The sequence below is a fragment of the Phyllostomus discolor genome, chromosome 5 (genome assembly GCF_004126475.2).
Source record: "Phyllostomus discolor isolate MPI-MPIP mPhyDis1 chromosome 5, mPhyDis1.pri.v3, whole genome shotgun sequence".
Classification (NCBI taxonomy): Eukaryota; Metazoa; Chordata; class Mammalia; order Chiroptera; family Phyllostomidae; genus Phyllostomus; species Phyllostomus discolor.
Window position 1 is genome coordinate 35,982,966 of NC_040907.2, and position 17,079 is coordinate 36,000,044.

General features: G+C 37.5%; 1 protein-coding gene across 1 annotated transcript in view; it reads left to right on the top strand.

Moving 5' to 3' along the window:
- Nucleotides 1–17,079, top strand: part of C5H1orf185 (chromosome 5 C1orf185 homolog) — a 32,583-nt gene that overhangs the window by 10,771 nt on the left and 4,733 nt on the right. Inside the window, 1 exon segment of the mRNA XM_036027487.1 lies at nt 6,521–6,656. Coding sequence (XP_035883380.1) covers nt 6,521–6,656 — 136 coding nt within the window.

The window sequence follows — 17,079 nt, forward strand, 5'->3', positions numbered from 1 at the left end:
TGTCTCATAAACTTGCAGTGACACTGGGAGGAGACAGATAATGAGCAAATAAAGTGGTCAAGGAATGTCTTTTTGGGTGGGCAGTATTTAATCTGAGAGCTGAGTGAAAAGGAGACAGACATGTGAAGACCTTGTGGAAGAGCTTTGGAAACTGAAGAAACAGCAATTTCAAAGACCCCAAGTGGGAATAATATTGGTATTGTTCAGTAAAGAGAAAGGCTAGAGTGAATAGACTGCCCCAAGAGGAAAATGATGAAATTGAAGGGATAGATAGGGGCCAGACTACATGGGAATTTGTAGGCTACAAGAGCAATTTTCAACCTTTTTTTTCTCATGGCACATATAAACTAATTACTAAAATTCTTAGTAATGGATTCTTAAGTAATTCTTAAAATTCTTAGTGGCACATGAAAAAATATATTTTTTGCCAATCAGACAAAAATAGGTATAATTTTGATTCATTCACATTGCACAGTTATTGTGTTGGCAATTGCCATTTTTCTTCTAAGGAAAAAGAGGTCAGTGACCCTAACTAAATAGTCAGGTATTGCATGTTTTAAAAATTCCTGTGGCACATCTGTGTGTTGTGGCATACCAGTTGAAAATTGCTGGGCTAGAAAAATGGAGTTTTGATTTTATTGTTTGTGCTATCAAGATTTAAGGGGAATGACACATCACCATCATCTTAATAGCTAACATTGAGTGCTTACTACAGTGCTAGATGTGTTCTAAGTGCTTTATATGTTATCTCATTTAGACTTCATAATAGGCCCACGAGATAACAGTAATATTGTCCCCTTTTGAAGGATGATAATGTCACCTGTGGGTAAATTAATTTTTATAACACTTCTTAAAATTTGAGATAAAATTCACAAACAAAAAAGTGCATAGATTTTAAAGGTATTATGATGAATTTCAACAAACACATTCCCATGTAACCACAATTCCAGTCAAGTTCTAGAACTTTTCTTTTTTTTTTAATTTATTTTTTAAATATATTTTATTGATTATGCTATTACAGTTGTCCCATTTCCCCCCTTCTCTCCCCTCCACCATGTACCCCCCTCTCACCCACATTTCCCCCTTTAGTTCATGTCCATGTGTCATACTTATGAGTTCTTTAGTTTCTACATTTCCCGTACTATTCTTGCCCTCCCCCTATCTATTTTCAACCTACATTCTATGCTACTTATTCTCTATACCTTTTCCCCCTCTCTCCTCCTCCCACCCCCCTGCTGCTAACCCTCCATGTGCCCTCCATTTCTGTGGTTCTGTTCCTGTTCTAATTGTTTACTTAGTTTCTTTTGGTTTTGCTTTAGGTGTGGTTGTTGATATTTGTGAGTTTGCTGTCCTTTTACTATACATGTCTTTTGTTTATCTTCTTTTCTTAGATAAGTCCCTTTAGCATTTCATAAAATAAGGGCTTGGTGATGATGAACTCCTTTAACTTGACCTTATCTGAGAAGCACTTTATCTGCCCTTCCATTCTAAATGAGAGCTTTGCTGGATAGAGCAATCTGGGATGTAGGTCCTTGTCTTTCATGACTTGGAATATTTCTTTCCAGCCCCTTCTTGCCTGTAAGGTCTCTTTGGAGAAATCAGCTGACAGTCTGATAGGAACTCCTTTGTAGGTTACTGTCCCCTTACCTCTTGCTGCTTCTAGGATTCTCTCCTTCGTTTTTACCTTGGCTAATGTAATTATGATGTGCCTTGGTGTGTTTCTTCTTGGGTCCAACTTCTTTGGGGCTCTCTGAGCTTCTTGGATTTCTTGGAAGACTGTTCCCTTTGCCAGATTGGGGAAGTTCTCCTTTATTATTTGTTCAAATACGTGCTCAATCTGTTGCTTTTCCCCTTCCGATTCTGGTACCCCTATAATTCGGATATTGGAACATTTAAAGGTGTCTTGGATGCTCTTAATCTTTTCCTCAATTTTTTGAATTCTTATTTCATCATGCTTTCCTGCTTGGTTGATTCTATCTTCCTTCTGGTCCACTGTATTGTTTTGAGACTCATATTCCTTCCTTTCACTATTGGCTCTCCTCCGCGTGTCTTCCTGCATCTGTTTTATGGTAATCTGCATTCTTTCATCTAGATTTCGTCCAAAATCCACCAGTTCCGTGAGCTTTCTGATCACCAGTGTTTTGAACTGCGCATCTGATAGATTGGCTAATTCTTGGTCGCTCAAAAGGATGAGTCCTGGGGGACTGATCTGCTCTGTTGAAAACATGATTTTGTTGGTTTTTTTTTTTCCCCTGTCTCTCCTTTTTTTTTTTTTTCGGTCTGGTTGCTCTTGTTATGGTGGGAAGCGGAGCCTTAGGTGCTCAACGGGGCTGGGCACCCTGGTCGCTAGATTGTGACGTTATATGTGGGGGTGGGGCGGGGGCAGGGGCGGGAGAAAACAATGGCAGTAGTTCCGTTCCCCTGGACTCAGACCCTTGTCTGGGCTTCCGGGCCGCGAGTTCTGCCCTGGTCCACAATCGCTGCCCCTCTGGGTCCCCCAGCCGCAGCTTGCGTACTCAGGCATCACCGCTGACTTCTTACGCGCCCGATGGCTTTTGCCCCGATTTCGCGCCAAACCTTCCCCCGACCTCCGCGCGCCGCCGACCCGAGCCAGCCCCGTGCCCGCCGGCTCGTCTTCTCCTACCAGTCCGGATGAGCGCGTCTACTTCAACTTCTTGGCTGCCCAACTTCCATTCAGATAAATCCTCTGCCGGATCTGGGTGTTATTCTGATAGTAAATTATTGTTGTAAATTATTGGTTTTCTAATCTTGGTTGTACGAGGAGGTACGGTGTATCCACCTATTCCTCCATCTTGCCGGCAAGTTCTAGAACTTTTCCATCAACCTGTAGAGTTCCCTCATGCTTCTTCCTAGGCACTACTCCCCACCTCCTACCTGGAGACAATCATTACTCTGACTTTTATCATTGATTAGTTTTGCCTGTTCTTGAACTTCATGTAAATGGAATCATACGGACTTTATGTCTGCTTTTTTCACTTATCATATTTTGATGCTTGTTTATGTTGTATTTATCTGCAATTCATTCTTTTATTGATGACTAGTATCCCATTGTATGAATGTGCCTGATTTTGTTTATTCATTCTTTTGTTAATGGACATTGGGTCATTTCAAGTTTTTAGCTTTTGGCAATAGGGATGCTGTGAACATTATTGTATAAATATTTTTGTTCACGTGCTTTTACTTCTGTTGGGTAAGTACCTAAGAATAAAGTTGATGGATTGTGTGATTAACTTTATAAGAAACTCTCAGTTTTCCAAAGTGGGTATACATTCCAACTGGCAATGCATGAAAGTTTTGATTTATATTTTTAAAAGATTTCTCTTGTCTGTGAAGCCTGAATTTTAATGGAGCAAGAGTGAAAGCAGAGAGACAAGTCAGGAAGCTTTGCATAGTCCAGGCGAGAGGTAATAGTGTCTTGGACTAATATGGAAGTAGAGGAGATGAAAATAAGGGGTTGGATTTGGCATGTAGGTAAAGTTAGCAGGGCTCATTGATGGATGAGGTAAGGAAAGATAAGTGAAATGGCCAAATTAATGCCAACACCTACACATGTATCATGAGCGACTGAGTAGTTGTTCATGCCATTTACTTGTTCATGCCATCTCCTCACTAAGATGAGGAGATGATTACAGGAGAGAGCAAGCTGAGGAAGTGGTGATAAACTAGGAGTGGTGTTTTTGATGTACTTTTCACAAACTATCAGACATCCAAGTAGACATTTCAAGTAGACAGTCAGATATGACATGTATGAATTTCAGGAAAGAAGTCAGATTGAAGATTTAGGTTCTCTAAAGTCACAGAACTGGATGGGACTAACCAGAGAGTGATTTTTGAAAGAAGAAGCCAGGACTGTGTGTGCCCTTTAGCTCAGCAACACTTAGAAATATAACAAAGAGTAAGAAGAATCAATAACACCCGGGAAACATGTCAAGGAATTAAAAATTATGACATTATGAAAATGTTTCAGGAAGAAGGCAACAACCAGTTATGTTCAAATTGCTTAAGAATTTGAGAAAAGTGAGGCTAGAGAAGTAATTTTTGGATTTGGCAAGTTGAAAGTTATTGGTGACCTTAAAGAATTTTGGTGGAATCCTGGTTGGTTGGCTCAGTTGCTTAAAGCATGGTCCCAATACACCAAGGTTGCAGGTTTGATCCCAAGTCAGGACGCAATGAATTTTTTTTTAAAGAATTTTGGTGGAGTGGTGGGTTCAGAAGCTTACCTTTGAGTAAAACAAAAGAGGTGAGAAAATTGAGACAAGTATAGACATCTCTTTTAAGAAGCGCTGTGTGTGTGTGTGTGAAGGGGAGTTGATAAATGGGGCAGTAGCTGGAGGAGAATATGGGGTCAAGGAAGAGTTGTTTTAATTCCTCTAAAGATGGATGACATACTTGATATCCCCCTTACTCTTTCCTATCCACACTAAACTTGAACCATCACCAAGTTCTACTTAGTTTACCTCCTAAGTTGCTCAAATCTATCCATTTGTCTCCACTACCACTGCCACCACCTTATCCAAGTTATCATCTCCCACATAGACTACTGCAATAGGAGTTCTAACTGACCCCTACCCTCACTGTCACCCTTGGACCCTAATCTCTTCTGCACACTTAAGCCAGACATTGTCCAAATACAAATTTGATCAAGAGACCCCATTCTTTTACCCTATCCCTACTATATTATAAAGGACTCCCCATTGTTTTTAGGATAAAGACAAAACCACATGACTTTTAAGTCCCTACATGGTCTTCCCATGCATATTCCCTGATTTCATCTACCACTTTCCCTCTTGTTTTCTGTGTTTCGGCTACACTTGTTCTAATCTGGCCACTAGATGTTTGGACTTGAGTTTCTCTCTGACTGGGATATTCTTACTCCCACATCTCTCCTTCTCCATCACACTCTATCTAATAACAACTACTTTTTCTTCAGATGTTCAATTCAATCATCCCTTCCTCGGAAAAGTTTTCCCTGACCTCTCTAACCACATTAATTCCCTTTGTTATATTGTACTTGCATAGTACCGAATAGCTTTCCTTGATAACACTTTCCACACTTGTGATTTTTCATTTTCTTGTGATTATTTTATTGTCTGTCTTCCTTACTAGCTCTTAAGCTCCATGAGAGCAATGGCAGTTCTATGAGGGTAGTGACTGTCTTTCTTTTCTTTTGCCACTATATATACAATGTCTGGCACAATGCCTGACACATAGTAAGTACTCAAAAAATATTCATTAAGTAAATTGAATTCCATGAACAAATGAACCCTAATTGTTAATACCTCATTAAGTAACACAATATAGACTCTTTAATTAATTTGGAAATTCTCTAGTATCTCTGGAAGAAGAAATGGCAGTTAACATTATTATTTAAGTCATTAAGTTGAGAATAACTATTAGAAACTACATTCCCTGATACATAACTATCTTTGATCATCTGAGGTTTTACTTGCTGCTTCATTATTTTAAATTCTTTCTCTCAAAATTACCTGTGGTTGCATGGGTAAATATCACAGATACTCTTCTTTTGTAAATCATTAATTTCAGTTCAGTTTCCTGCCACTTAACTATCAAAGATATGATTAAACATAAAATTGATCACTGAATTTTATTTCACTTAATTTCCTCTGCCACTAAGGGCAATTTTATGAAGAAACTACTTAACATTAGAGTCAATTAATTATCTCACAACCAGAAAAAAATTAAAAATTCATGGTTACACCTGACTTGACTTATACATGGAATCTAAAGACAAAATGAAAAACAAAATAGAAACAGACTCAGAGGATAGACTGAAAGTTGACAGAGGGGAGGAAGGGTGGGGGGCTGGGTGAGAAAAAGTGAAGGGATGAAGAAATACAAATTGGTAGTTATAGAACAGTCACAGAGATATAAATTACAGCATATAATCAATAATATAGTCAATAATATAGTCAACAATATTGTAATGACTATTTATGAGGCCAATAATACTGTAATAACTATGTAGGTGGACACTGGAAATATTGGAGAAACCACTCTGTAAAGTACATGATTTTCTAACCACTATGCTGCACATCTGAGACCAATACAGAGTAATATTGAATATAAACTATAATTTAAACATTTTTTAAAAGATTTAAAAATTCATGGTTGATCTTAAAACTGTAAATATTAACCCTGCATAAGAAGTAGCTTAATTTACATTCTATGAATAAAATAGGTATAATGAAATCTGTAATATATGAGAAGGCAATATATGTTTATTTGTGCTTTTAAAAATAAATATGGGTGGAGGAATTGAGCAAAAAGGAAAAAGGATTCATGGACATGGATAACAGTGTGGTGATTGCTGGGGGAAAGGAGTATAAAGGGTTTAAATGGCGGTAGAAAAAAGTACAACAAAAGTTTTTTAAAAGAATACATATGTAGTAATATTTATTCTATGTTTTATATCCTTATGTATACCTATTATAAATAAAATAATTCATTTTAATAATATTCTCTATAAAATATTTTTCAGAGAAATATTTCAAAATTCCGAATTCAAAGCAAATGATGAGAGATGCAGCCAAAGACCATCAGAGGCAAAGAGTAAATCTCATTCTCAATGTGTTTTTATTTCTCGAAATTTTCATACAGGAACATTTCAATTAGAGGTACAGTGAAATTTTTTCAAATAATTTTTTTGATACCATGTCATTAGCATTGTTATCTTTCAATTTTATCTACTGTTATTTTTTAAGCTGAGGGACAATAACATGAGCTAAATTTAAATTACCTAAACTAGTTATGGTTTATATTATAGGACACTGAAAAAATAAATGAAAATGTCTCCTATAGTTGCTTCACTAAATCTCTAGACTGAGAACCTATATTCTCCATATTATTATGGTGAGGATAAATGGCTAAGAAAAACAAGACCAAATTGCCAGGCCTATCAGAGGGAAGAGATTCGGAGATAAGAGGATACTCAGATAAGCATATAATCTACTGGAACCAACTAATAAAAATAAAGGCTTTATTAAGCCTTTATTATATCCCAAGCTCTGTCCCATCCCCCATTGAGGAAAATAAGATATGAACCCCACATTCAAGTTGCTAGCTAGTGCAAGTGTGAAAGGCAGAAACCTAATTAATTCTGTGTTACTTGTCAAAACACTGCTAAGTAAGGGAGAGACCAGTAGAAACTTAAAAGTATGATATAGTTAAACAAAACAAACAGTTTAGTGGTTTTATAACATTAATATTGAAATAGCAACAAAATGATAATATGTCAAAGTTTCATTTTACATCTTGAATATTGAACTCAAGTTGAACTCAGTGTTTATTCGTTCATTTAACAAACATTTTTTGAGTGCCTTAAATATGTCAATACTAGTTTTAGCACTGAGTCTACATAAACAAATTAAGCCATGAGTCCAGGCCTAGATGATCCCAAAGTGAGTAGAAAAGAAAAACATACAAACTAAAAATTATAACGTGATAAGAGCCACAAAACTAAAGAAATGTAGACATGGAAGTATAAATTAAGAAAGGCTGCACAGAGAAGACATTTTTAGCTGGGTTTTGAAAAATGAATAGAAGTTGGCCAGGAGAGAAAACGAAGAACAGTATGTTCAAAAGCTTGCAGTTATGAAAGAAGTAACATGCTCAGAATAACATTATAATGTGCAGGGATTCCCAACCTTTTGGCACCTCAGGGCTACATTGGAAGAAGAGTTGTCTTGGGCTACACATTAAACATACAAACACTAATGAAACCTGATGAGCAAAAAAAAAGGTTTTAAGTAAATGTACGATTTTGTGTTGGGCCACATTTATAGCCATCCTGGGCCACATGCCACCCATGGGCTGCAGGTTGCACACCAGATTTGTTTGTTTGTTTGTTTGTTTGCTTGTTTGTTTGTTTGTTTGTTTAAAGATACTGAATTTTTTAAATTTAAATTATTTTGTTGTTCAATTACAGTTGTTGGTATTTTCTCCCCACCCCTTCCCCCCCACCCCCTCCAAACCCACCTCCCTCGCTTACTTCCACCTTCCCCCTTGGTTTTGTCTGCATGTCCTTTATCGTAGTTTCTGAAAACCCTTCTTCCTACTGCCCCCTCTCCCCTCCCCTCTGGCTATTGTTAGATTGTTCTTAATTTCAATGACTCTGGTTATATTTTGTTTGCTTTTTTCTTTTGTTGATTGTGTTCCAGTTAAAGGCAAGATCATATGGTATTTGTCCCTCACCGCCTGGCTTATTTCACTTAGCATAATGCTCTCCAGTTCCATCCATGCTGTCACAAATGGTATAAGCTCCTTCTTTCTCTCTGCTGTGTAGAATTCCATTGTGTAAATGTACCATAGTTTTTTGATTCATTCATTTGCTGATGGGCACTTAGGTTGCTTCCAGCACTTGGCTATTGTAAATTGTGCTGCTATAAACATTGGAGTGCATAGGTTCTTTTGGATTGATGTTTCAGGGCTCTTAGGTATAATCACAGAAGCGGAATTGCTGGACCAAAAGGCAGTTCCATTTTTAGTTTTCTGAGGAAATTCCACACTGTTTTCCATAGTGGCTGCACCAGTCTGCATTCCCACCAACAGTGCACTAGGGTTCCCTTTTCTCTACATCCTCTCCAACACTTGTTTGTTGATTTGTTTATGTTGGTCATACTGACTGGTGTGAGGTGGTACCTCACTGTGGTTTTAATTTGCGTCTCTCTAATGGCTAGTGATGCTGACCATCTTTTCGTGTGTCTCTGGACCCTCTGTATGCCCTCCTTGGAGAAGTTGGATACCTGATTTATAAAAGGCCAATGGTGGGAAAAGATCCTGGAGGTGACATTATAAGGAGCCTCATTTGCAGTTTAAGGACTTTGGATTTCACCCCATAAGCTCTACAGATCCACTGGCAGCATTGTAGGATTATGATCAAGAACATAGATTAAAGAGGTTAAAATCCTTGGTCTATCACTACTAGCTGTGTAATTTTAGGCAAGTTACTTAACTTGTCGGTGTCTCGATTTCTTCATTTGTAAAATGAGAATGATTCCATCTCCATGAAATTGCTAGGGGAATTAAATAAATTAGCATATAAAAAGCACTCAGAATAGTACCTAGCCATGTAGTGAGCTCCGCACAAATATACTGCTATTCGTGGAGGGCTTCAAGCAGGCAGGTTTAATGATCAAATCAATTCTAAAGATTATTAAGGAAAGCTCTGACTTTCAAATGAAAGATAGTTTGAAACAGAAATAGCATTGCAGAGAAATAATTGTTTCTATGTATGCATTTAATATTAACTGAATTAATGATACCCATCACATGCTAGGAATTTTGCTAGGTACCATTGATACAATGGTGTCTTCATACCCAATATAAGATACATGCAAAAATATAAATACAAAAATATCATGAGTGCTATGATGGAAGAAGTACATGTACAGGAGCACTAAATTTTAATTAGGTTGTTTATTATTTATTCATCACATATGAAGAAATGCTTATGTGCCAGGCACTGTTCTAGGCAACTGGAAATTTGCTCTTATGAGATTTATAGTCTAGTGGGAGAGATAAATAATGTACCGGTAAACACAAATCATTCTTCAGGACTCTTGATAGTCAGTGAAAGGAACCTAATTCAGAAGAAAAGATAAAACATAGTATGAAAACATAGTATAAAAGAATAATACATTGTTGACCTCAGCCACAATCAGTTTCAGTACATACAGGACTCTCATATGGTCCCTCTTTTTCTCACCCCAATTTCTGCCCCTTTCTCTGTATTGGCCTCTTTCTTTCTTACTACAACAGATGAGCAGAAGGATGAAAATTATTTTTAAAATATGGTTTAAATTAATATAGAACTCTAGCTTAGTTTCTAAAAGAGCTTTTATTGTATAATGCAACCCACACAAAAAGAATACACATGCAGTTTAAAGAATAATAAATGGAATTTTTATACCCACCATTCAGAATAAGAAATAGAATATTACCAATACCTTTGAGTCCTGAGTCTTTATCTCTTAAGACATCCCACACTCCCCCCACTTCACTGAAGGACCCAATATCCTGCAATTGCAATGAACTATTTCCTTGTTTTTCATTATTTTACCACAAATATTATAGGTCCTTAAACAATGTATTATTAAATTTTATGTTTTGGAGCCCCTTGTAAAATATACGTTTCCCTTTTTATGCAGTATTACATTTCTGAGGCTCATCCCGGTTGGTCCATATACCCATAGTTCATTATTTTTACTTTTATATGGCATTCCATTGTTTAAATATATCAATATTTATGTTATGGATGTTGGGCTTTTTAAATAAAGATTTTATTTATTTATTTTCAGAGACAAGGGAAGTGAGGGAGGAAGAGAGGGAGAGAAACATTGATTAATTGCCTCTGGCACACCCCCAACTGGGGACCTAACCTGCAACCCAGGCAGAGCCCTGAGAGGAGAGCGAACCAGTGACCTTTCAGTGTGCAGGCCCATGTTCAGTCCACTGAGACACACCAACCAGGGCTGGGTTGTTTTTAGTTGTTTCCTTGTTTTTAGGAAATGTCAGTGGGGAATGTATCTAAAGGTAGAACTGCTGACTTACGGGGATGTGCAAGTTCAATGTCATTAGATAACTCCAAATGGTTTCCCAAGGTAGCCCTATCAACACCCATTCCCCTAAGGCATGAATAGGTGCTAGGATGCTCTGCATCTTCAAAACAGTATTGGTATTTTTAGGCTCCTAATTTTTTGACAATCTGATGGCTGTGGTAGTATCTCACTCTAGTGTTTTCTTAATAGAATTTATTTTTTGAGCGATTTTCGGTTCACAGCAAATCTGAGCAGAAAGTAGAGTTCCCATTATCCCTTGCCCCACACCCTCCCCCATTATCAACATCCAGAGAGGCACCTTTTTTATGATCTTTGAACTTGTATGGACACATCCTATCACCCAAAGTCCATAGTCTACATTAGAATTCACTCTCATGTTATATATGAGTTTCGGGGAAAATATGTTTATATATCACATATGATATATATTATATATGATATACCAGGTCCAGCACAAATAACCCCCCCTTTTATTACAACATCTTTTATTGCAAAATCACAAGCATGTAATTCTGTAGCATAATAATATCACACTCAAGCACACCACATGACATTTTAAGTGAAATGTTCAAATTAAAACTATAAATTATTACACCCATATTATTACCCTACCAACCACACTCAAGCAAGCCTTACTTCTGCCAGACCCTGTATATTGTCAAAACCATAGAGAGGGTGGGGAGACAGAGAGAGAGAGAGAAGATGAGAGGATAAAGGAAGGGAGGGGGAGAGATCCACCATTAAAGTATCAATCAGAAGAGTTTCACTACCCTAAAAATCTTGTTGTTTTTTGTCTGTTCACTCCTTCCTCCCTTCTAATTCCTGGCAAGAACTGATCATTTCACTGTTTCCATAGTTTTACCTTTTTCTGAATGCCATATAGTTGGAATCATATAATATGTAGCCCTTTTAGATTGGCTTCTTTCACTTAATAATATGCATTTAAGGTTCTCTCTGACTTGTCAAGGCTTGATAGCACTTTTTTGTGCTGAATAATATTCCATCATATGACCACAGGTTGCTTATCTACTCCCTTGCTGAAGTACATCTCGGTTGATTCCAAGTTTTGGCAATGATGAATAAATCTGCTATAAACATTCATGTGCAGATTTTTGTGTACACATATGTTTTCAACTCATTTGGGTAAAATACCAACCATCATAGTTGCTGGATAGAATGATAAGAGGTGTTTAGTTTTGTAAGAAACTGCCAAAATGTCTGCCAAACTGGCTGTACCATTCACACTAGCAATGAATGACAGTTCCTGTTTCACATCTTCATGAGCATTTGCTGGTCAGCATTTTGGATTTTCACCATTATAATAGATATATAGTATACTTTGTTGTTTTAATTTGCATTGCCCTAATGACATGATGTTGAACATCTTTTTATATGTTTATTTGTTGTCTGTATGTCTTCTTTGGTGAAGTGTCTGTTTAAATCTTTTGCTCATTTTTTAAAAAAATATTTTATTGATTATGCTATTACAGCTATCCCATTACCCCCCATCCATCCCCCTCCACCCTGCACACCCTCCCCACCCACACTCCCCCTCTGTAGTTCATGTCCATATGTCATAAGTTCTTTAGCTTCTACATTTCCCATACTATTCTTGCCCTCCCCCTGTCTATTTTCTACCTACCATCTATGTTACTTATTTTCCATACCTTTTACCCCTCTCTCCTCCTCACATTCCCCTGTTGTTAACCCTCCATGTGTTCTCCATTTCTGTGGTTCTGTTTCTGTTCTAGTTGTTTGCTTAGTTTGTTTTTGTTTTAGGTGTGGTTGTTAATAATTGTGAGTTTGCTGTCCTTTTACTGTGCATGTTTTTTATTTTCTTTTTCTTAGATAAGTCCCTTTAACAGTTCATATAATAAGGGCTTGGTGATGATGAACTCCTTTAACTTGACCTTATCTGAGAAGCACTGTATCTGCCCTTCCATTCTAAATGAAAGTTTTGCTGGATAGAGCAATTTTGGATGTAGGTCCTTGCCTTTCATGACTTGGAATACTTCCTCCAGCCCTTTCTTGCCTGTAAGGTCCCTTTTGAGAAATCAGCTGACATTCTGATGGGAACTCCTTTGTAGGTTACTGTCTCCTTATCTCTAGCTGTTTCTAGGATTCTCTCCTTCATTTTAATCTTGGGTAATGTAATGATGATGTGCCTTGGTGTGTTCCTCCTTAGGTCCAACTTCTTTGGCACTCTCTGAGCTTCCTGGACTTCCTGGAAGTCTATTTCCTTTGCCAGATTGGGGAAGTTCTCCTTTATTATTTGTTGAAATAAGCTTTCCACTTGTTGCTCTTCCTCTTCTCCTTCTGGTACCCCGATAATTCTGATGTTGGAATGTTTAAAGATGTCCCGGAGGTTCCTAAGACTCTCCTCATTTTTTTGAATTCTTGTTTCTTCATTCTTTTCTGATTGTATGTTTCTTTCTTCCTTCTGGTCCACTCCATTGATGTGAGACCCAGCTTTCTTTCCATCACTATTGGCTCCTGTGTATTTTTCTTCATTTCACTTTTTGTAGCCTTCATTTTTTCATCTAATTTGTGACCAAAATCAACCAATTCTGTGAGCATCCTGATCACCAGTGCCTTGAACTGTGCATCTGACAGGCTGGCTATCTCTCGGTTGCTTAAAAGTATTGATTCTAGGGCTTTCATTTGTTCTTCTGTTTAAGCCATCTTTTTTTTTCCTTTTTTTTTTTTAGTCTGGTCCCACCCATTATGTATGAGGGGCAGAGTCTTAGGTGTTTACCAGGGTGGGGCAACCCAGTTGCTGGGTTGTGATGCTGTATGTGGAGGCGGGTCCAAGAGGGAACAATGGCACTTGCTCCACTCTCCTCAGGCTTCAGTCCTTTTTGCCGCTTCCCCCAAGCAAACTAGGCCTTTCTGGTGCCAATCCCCATGTGGGTGGGCTTGTGCACATTGTGGGACTTTACAAGGACCTCTCCTGTGAGGCTGGGAGTCTCTCCCTGTTCCTCAATCCCCACAGGTGATTTCAATCAGTGCCCCGAGGCTCTATTTCCCAGCACTGGGATCCTGGGTTGCACACAGTGCCTTGCTTCACAATTCCCCCCTCACTGGGTCTGCCAGTTGCCACCCCTCAGCCAGGGTCTGCCAGCCGGGGCTTGTGCACCCAGGGTCTGCCGCTGTGGTCTTACACACCTGGTCCCAAGGTTCTTTGTGCTGTGAGACCCCTCTCCACCCAGCTGCCCAACTCCGCCCCTCCTACTGGTCTGGATGAACGTGTCTATTTTAACTCCTTGGTTGTCCGACTTACATACAGTTCAATTTTCTGTCAGTTCTGGTTGTTATTCTGTTTCTAAATTGTTGTCCCTATCTTGGTTGTGCAAGGAGGCACAGTGTGTCTACCTATGCCTCCATCTGGGCCAGAAGCCCTTTTGCTCATTTTTAATTGGGTTGTACATTTTCTGGTTGTTGAGTTTTAAGAGTTTTTATATATTTTTTTGAGATTTTTTATTTTTATTTTTATTTAGAGAGAGAGGAAGGGAAGGAGAGAAACATCAATGTGTGGTTGCCTCTTGTGTGCCCCCAAGTGGGGACTTGGCCTGCAACCCAGGCATGTGCCCTGACTGGGAATTGAACTGGTGACACTTTGGTTCGCAGTCCACACTCAGTCCACTGAGCTATACCAGCCAGGGCTTGGAGTTTTTATATATTTTTAAGAAGTCTTTTATCAAATATGTCTTTTATAAACATTTTTACCCAGACTGTGACTTGTCTTCTCATTCTCTTGATGTTTCACTGTTGTTTTAACTTGTATTTTCCTGCTAAAAAATGAGGTAATTGTTCTTTCTAAAGTTCATTGGCCATTATGGTTTTTTCTTATGTAAAATGCTTGTTCAAATCTTGTCTCTTTTTCCATAGGTTTGTCTTTTAATTATAAAACTTTAAAAGAATTATTTATTCTGGATAACTAACCCTTTGTCAGTTATGTTATTTTCTGTCTTCAGACAAGTTATGGCCTTCCTTTGTACTATTTTTATGATATGATGTGATGAACAAAAATTTTTTATTTTTAATGTAACCTAATTTCTCAACCCTTTCTTTTATGATTTATTATTATCTTCCATATTCCAAAGTCATAAAGATACCCTTCTATATTGTTTTCTAAGAGTTTTATAGTTTTGATTATATAAGCCTTTAATCAATCTGCAATTGATTTCTGTGTTTGGTGCAAATAGGAGTCCAATTTCAACTTTTTTCATATGTTTGCCCAACTGTCTAGTAGCATTTACTGAAATTATTTTGGAATTTTGAGAACTGCAGTGCAGTTTTAGATCAATGTGGGAAAAACTGATTATTAAGTTTCTAATCCATGAACATGATATTTCTCTGTATTTACATGTCATCTTTAATACCTTTCAATAAAGCTTTATAATTATTTTCATACAGGCCCTGCATATCTTATTAACTTTTATTATAGGAAAATTTATGTGTTTATGTTTTTGCATATGATTTTTAAGTAAACTTTTTATTTTGGAATAATTTTAGATTTATAGAAAAGTTGCAAAGATAATATAGAATTCTATTATACTTTTCACACAGTTTATCCCAATTTTAAAATCTTAAATTGCCATAGTAAATTTGTCAAAACTAAGAAACCAACATTGCTACATTACAATTAACTGAATTCCAGACTTTAGATTTCACCAGTTTTTTAAAATTTAATCTTTGTTGTGTTTTTTTTCCATTACCATTTAGTCTTCTTACACCCTCCTCACCCCATCAATCACCACACTGTTGTCCATGTCCATGAGTCTTTTTTCCTTTTTTACTCAATCCCTCTATTCCCTCACTTTGCCCCCCAACCACTAGCTGTTATCCTGATTTCCATCTGAGAGTCTGTCTCCATTTTCCTTGTTAGTTCAGTTTGTTCATAGATTCCACATATGAGTGAAGAATTTCACCAGTTTTTACACAAATGTACTTGGTAATTCAAGATACACATTGCATTTGTCTCTTTAGTTTCCTTTGCTCTTTGACTTTCTTTCCTTGTTTTACCTGACTTTTACCATTTTTTTAAAGGTTCGCTATTTTTTTGTTATATTTTTTTGTACTCCTTAATCCTTTTATCTTTTTCTCCCATCTCCCTGACCCTTCCCCCTCCCATCTGGCAACCATCAAAACTTTCTCTGTACCTATGTTCTGCTTATATGTTTATTTTGTTTTTTTAGATTCAGTTGTCAATAGATACATATTTATTGCTATTTTTTGTTCATAGTTTTCTTCTTCTTCTTCTTCTTCTTCTTCTTCTTCTTCTTCCTCTTCCTCTTCCTCTTCTTCCTCTTCTTCTCCTTCTTCCTCTTCTTCTTCAAGGAAACCCTTTAATATTCATATGATACTGACTTGGTGGTGATGAACTCCTTTAGCTTTTTCTTATCTGGGAAGCTCTTTATCTGACCTTCAATTCTAAATGATAGCTTTACTGGGTAGAGTAGTCTTGGTTGTATGTCCTTGCTTTTCATCAGTTTGAATATTTCCTGCCAATCCTTTCTAGTGTGCAGAGTTTCTTTTGAGAAATCAGCTGACAGTTTTGTAGGAACTCTCTTATAACTAACTGCTTTTCTCTTGCTGCTTTTAAGATTCTCTCTTTGTCTTTAACCTTTGGCATTTTAATTATAATGTGTCTTGGTGTCGGATTCTTTGGGTTCATCTTATTGGAACTCTGTGCTTCATAGATTTGTATGTCTATTACCTTCACCAAGTTAGGGAAGTTTTCTGTAATATTTTCAAATCGATTTCCAATTTTTTACTTTTTCTTTTCTCTTTCTGGAACCCTCAGGATGCAAATGTTGGTACATGAAGTTGTCCCAGAGTCTCCTTACACTATCCTCATTTTTTTGGTTTCTCTTTTCTTCTTGCATTCTGATTGATTGCTTTTCTCTTTCTTATCTTCCAAATTGTTTATTTGATTCTCAGTTTCATCCACTCTACTGTTGTTCCCCTGTAAATTGTTCTTCATTTCAGTTAGTGTATCCTTCATTTCTGAATGGATCTTTTTTATGCTGTTGAGGTCCTAACTAATTTCCTTGAGCATCCTTATAACCAGTGTTTTGTATCTAGTAGATTGCTTATCTCCATTTTGTTTAGTTCTTTTTCTGGAGTTTTGTTCTGTTCTTTTATTCGGTCCATGTTTTTTTGTCTCCTCATTTTGGCAGCCTCCTTGTGGTTGTTTCTATGTATTAGGTAGAGCTGCTACATCTCCCTGGCTTGACAAAGGGGCCTAATGTAGTAGGTGTCCTTTAGGGTCCAGTGACATAGCCTCCCCTCTTACCCAAGCTGGGTACTCAAGGTGCACCCACCATGCGGGCTGAGTACACCCTCCTCTTGTAGTTGAACCTTGATCGCTATTGGCAAATCCAAGGTCAGCTACTGCCTGTGTTCTGTCTGGGGTCACACAGCATAATCTACAAAGCAATCTGCAGATAGCTGCTACTTGTACTAGGCTTGGGAGTGC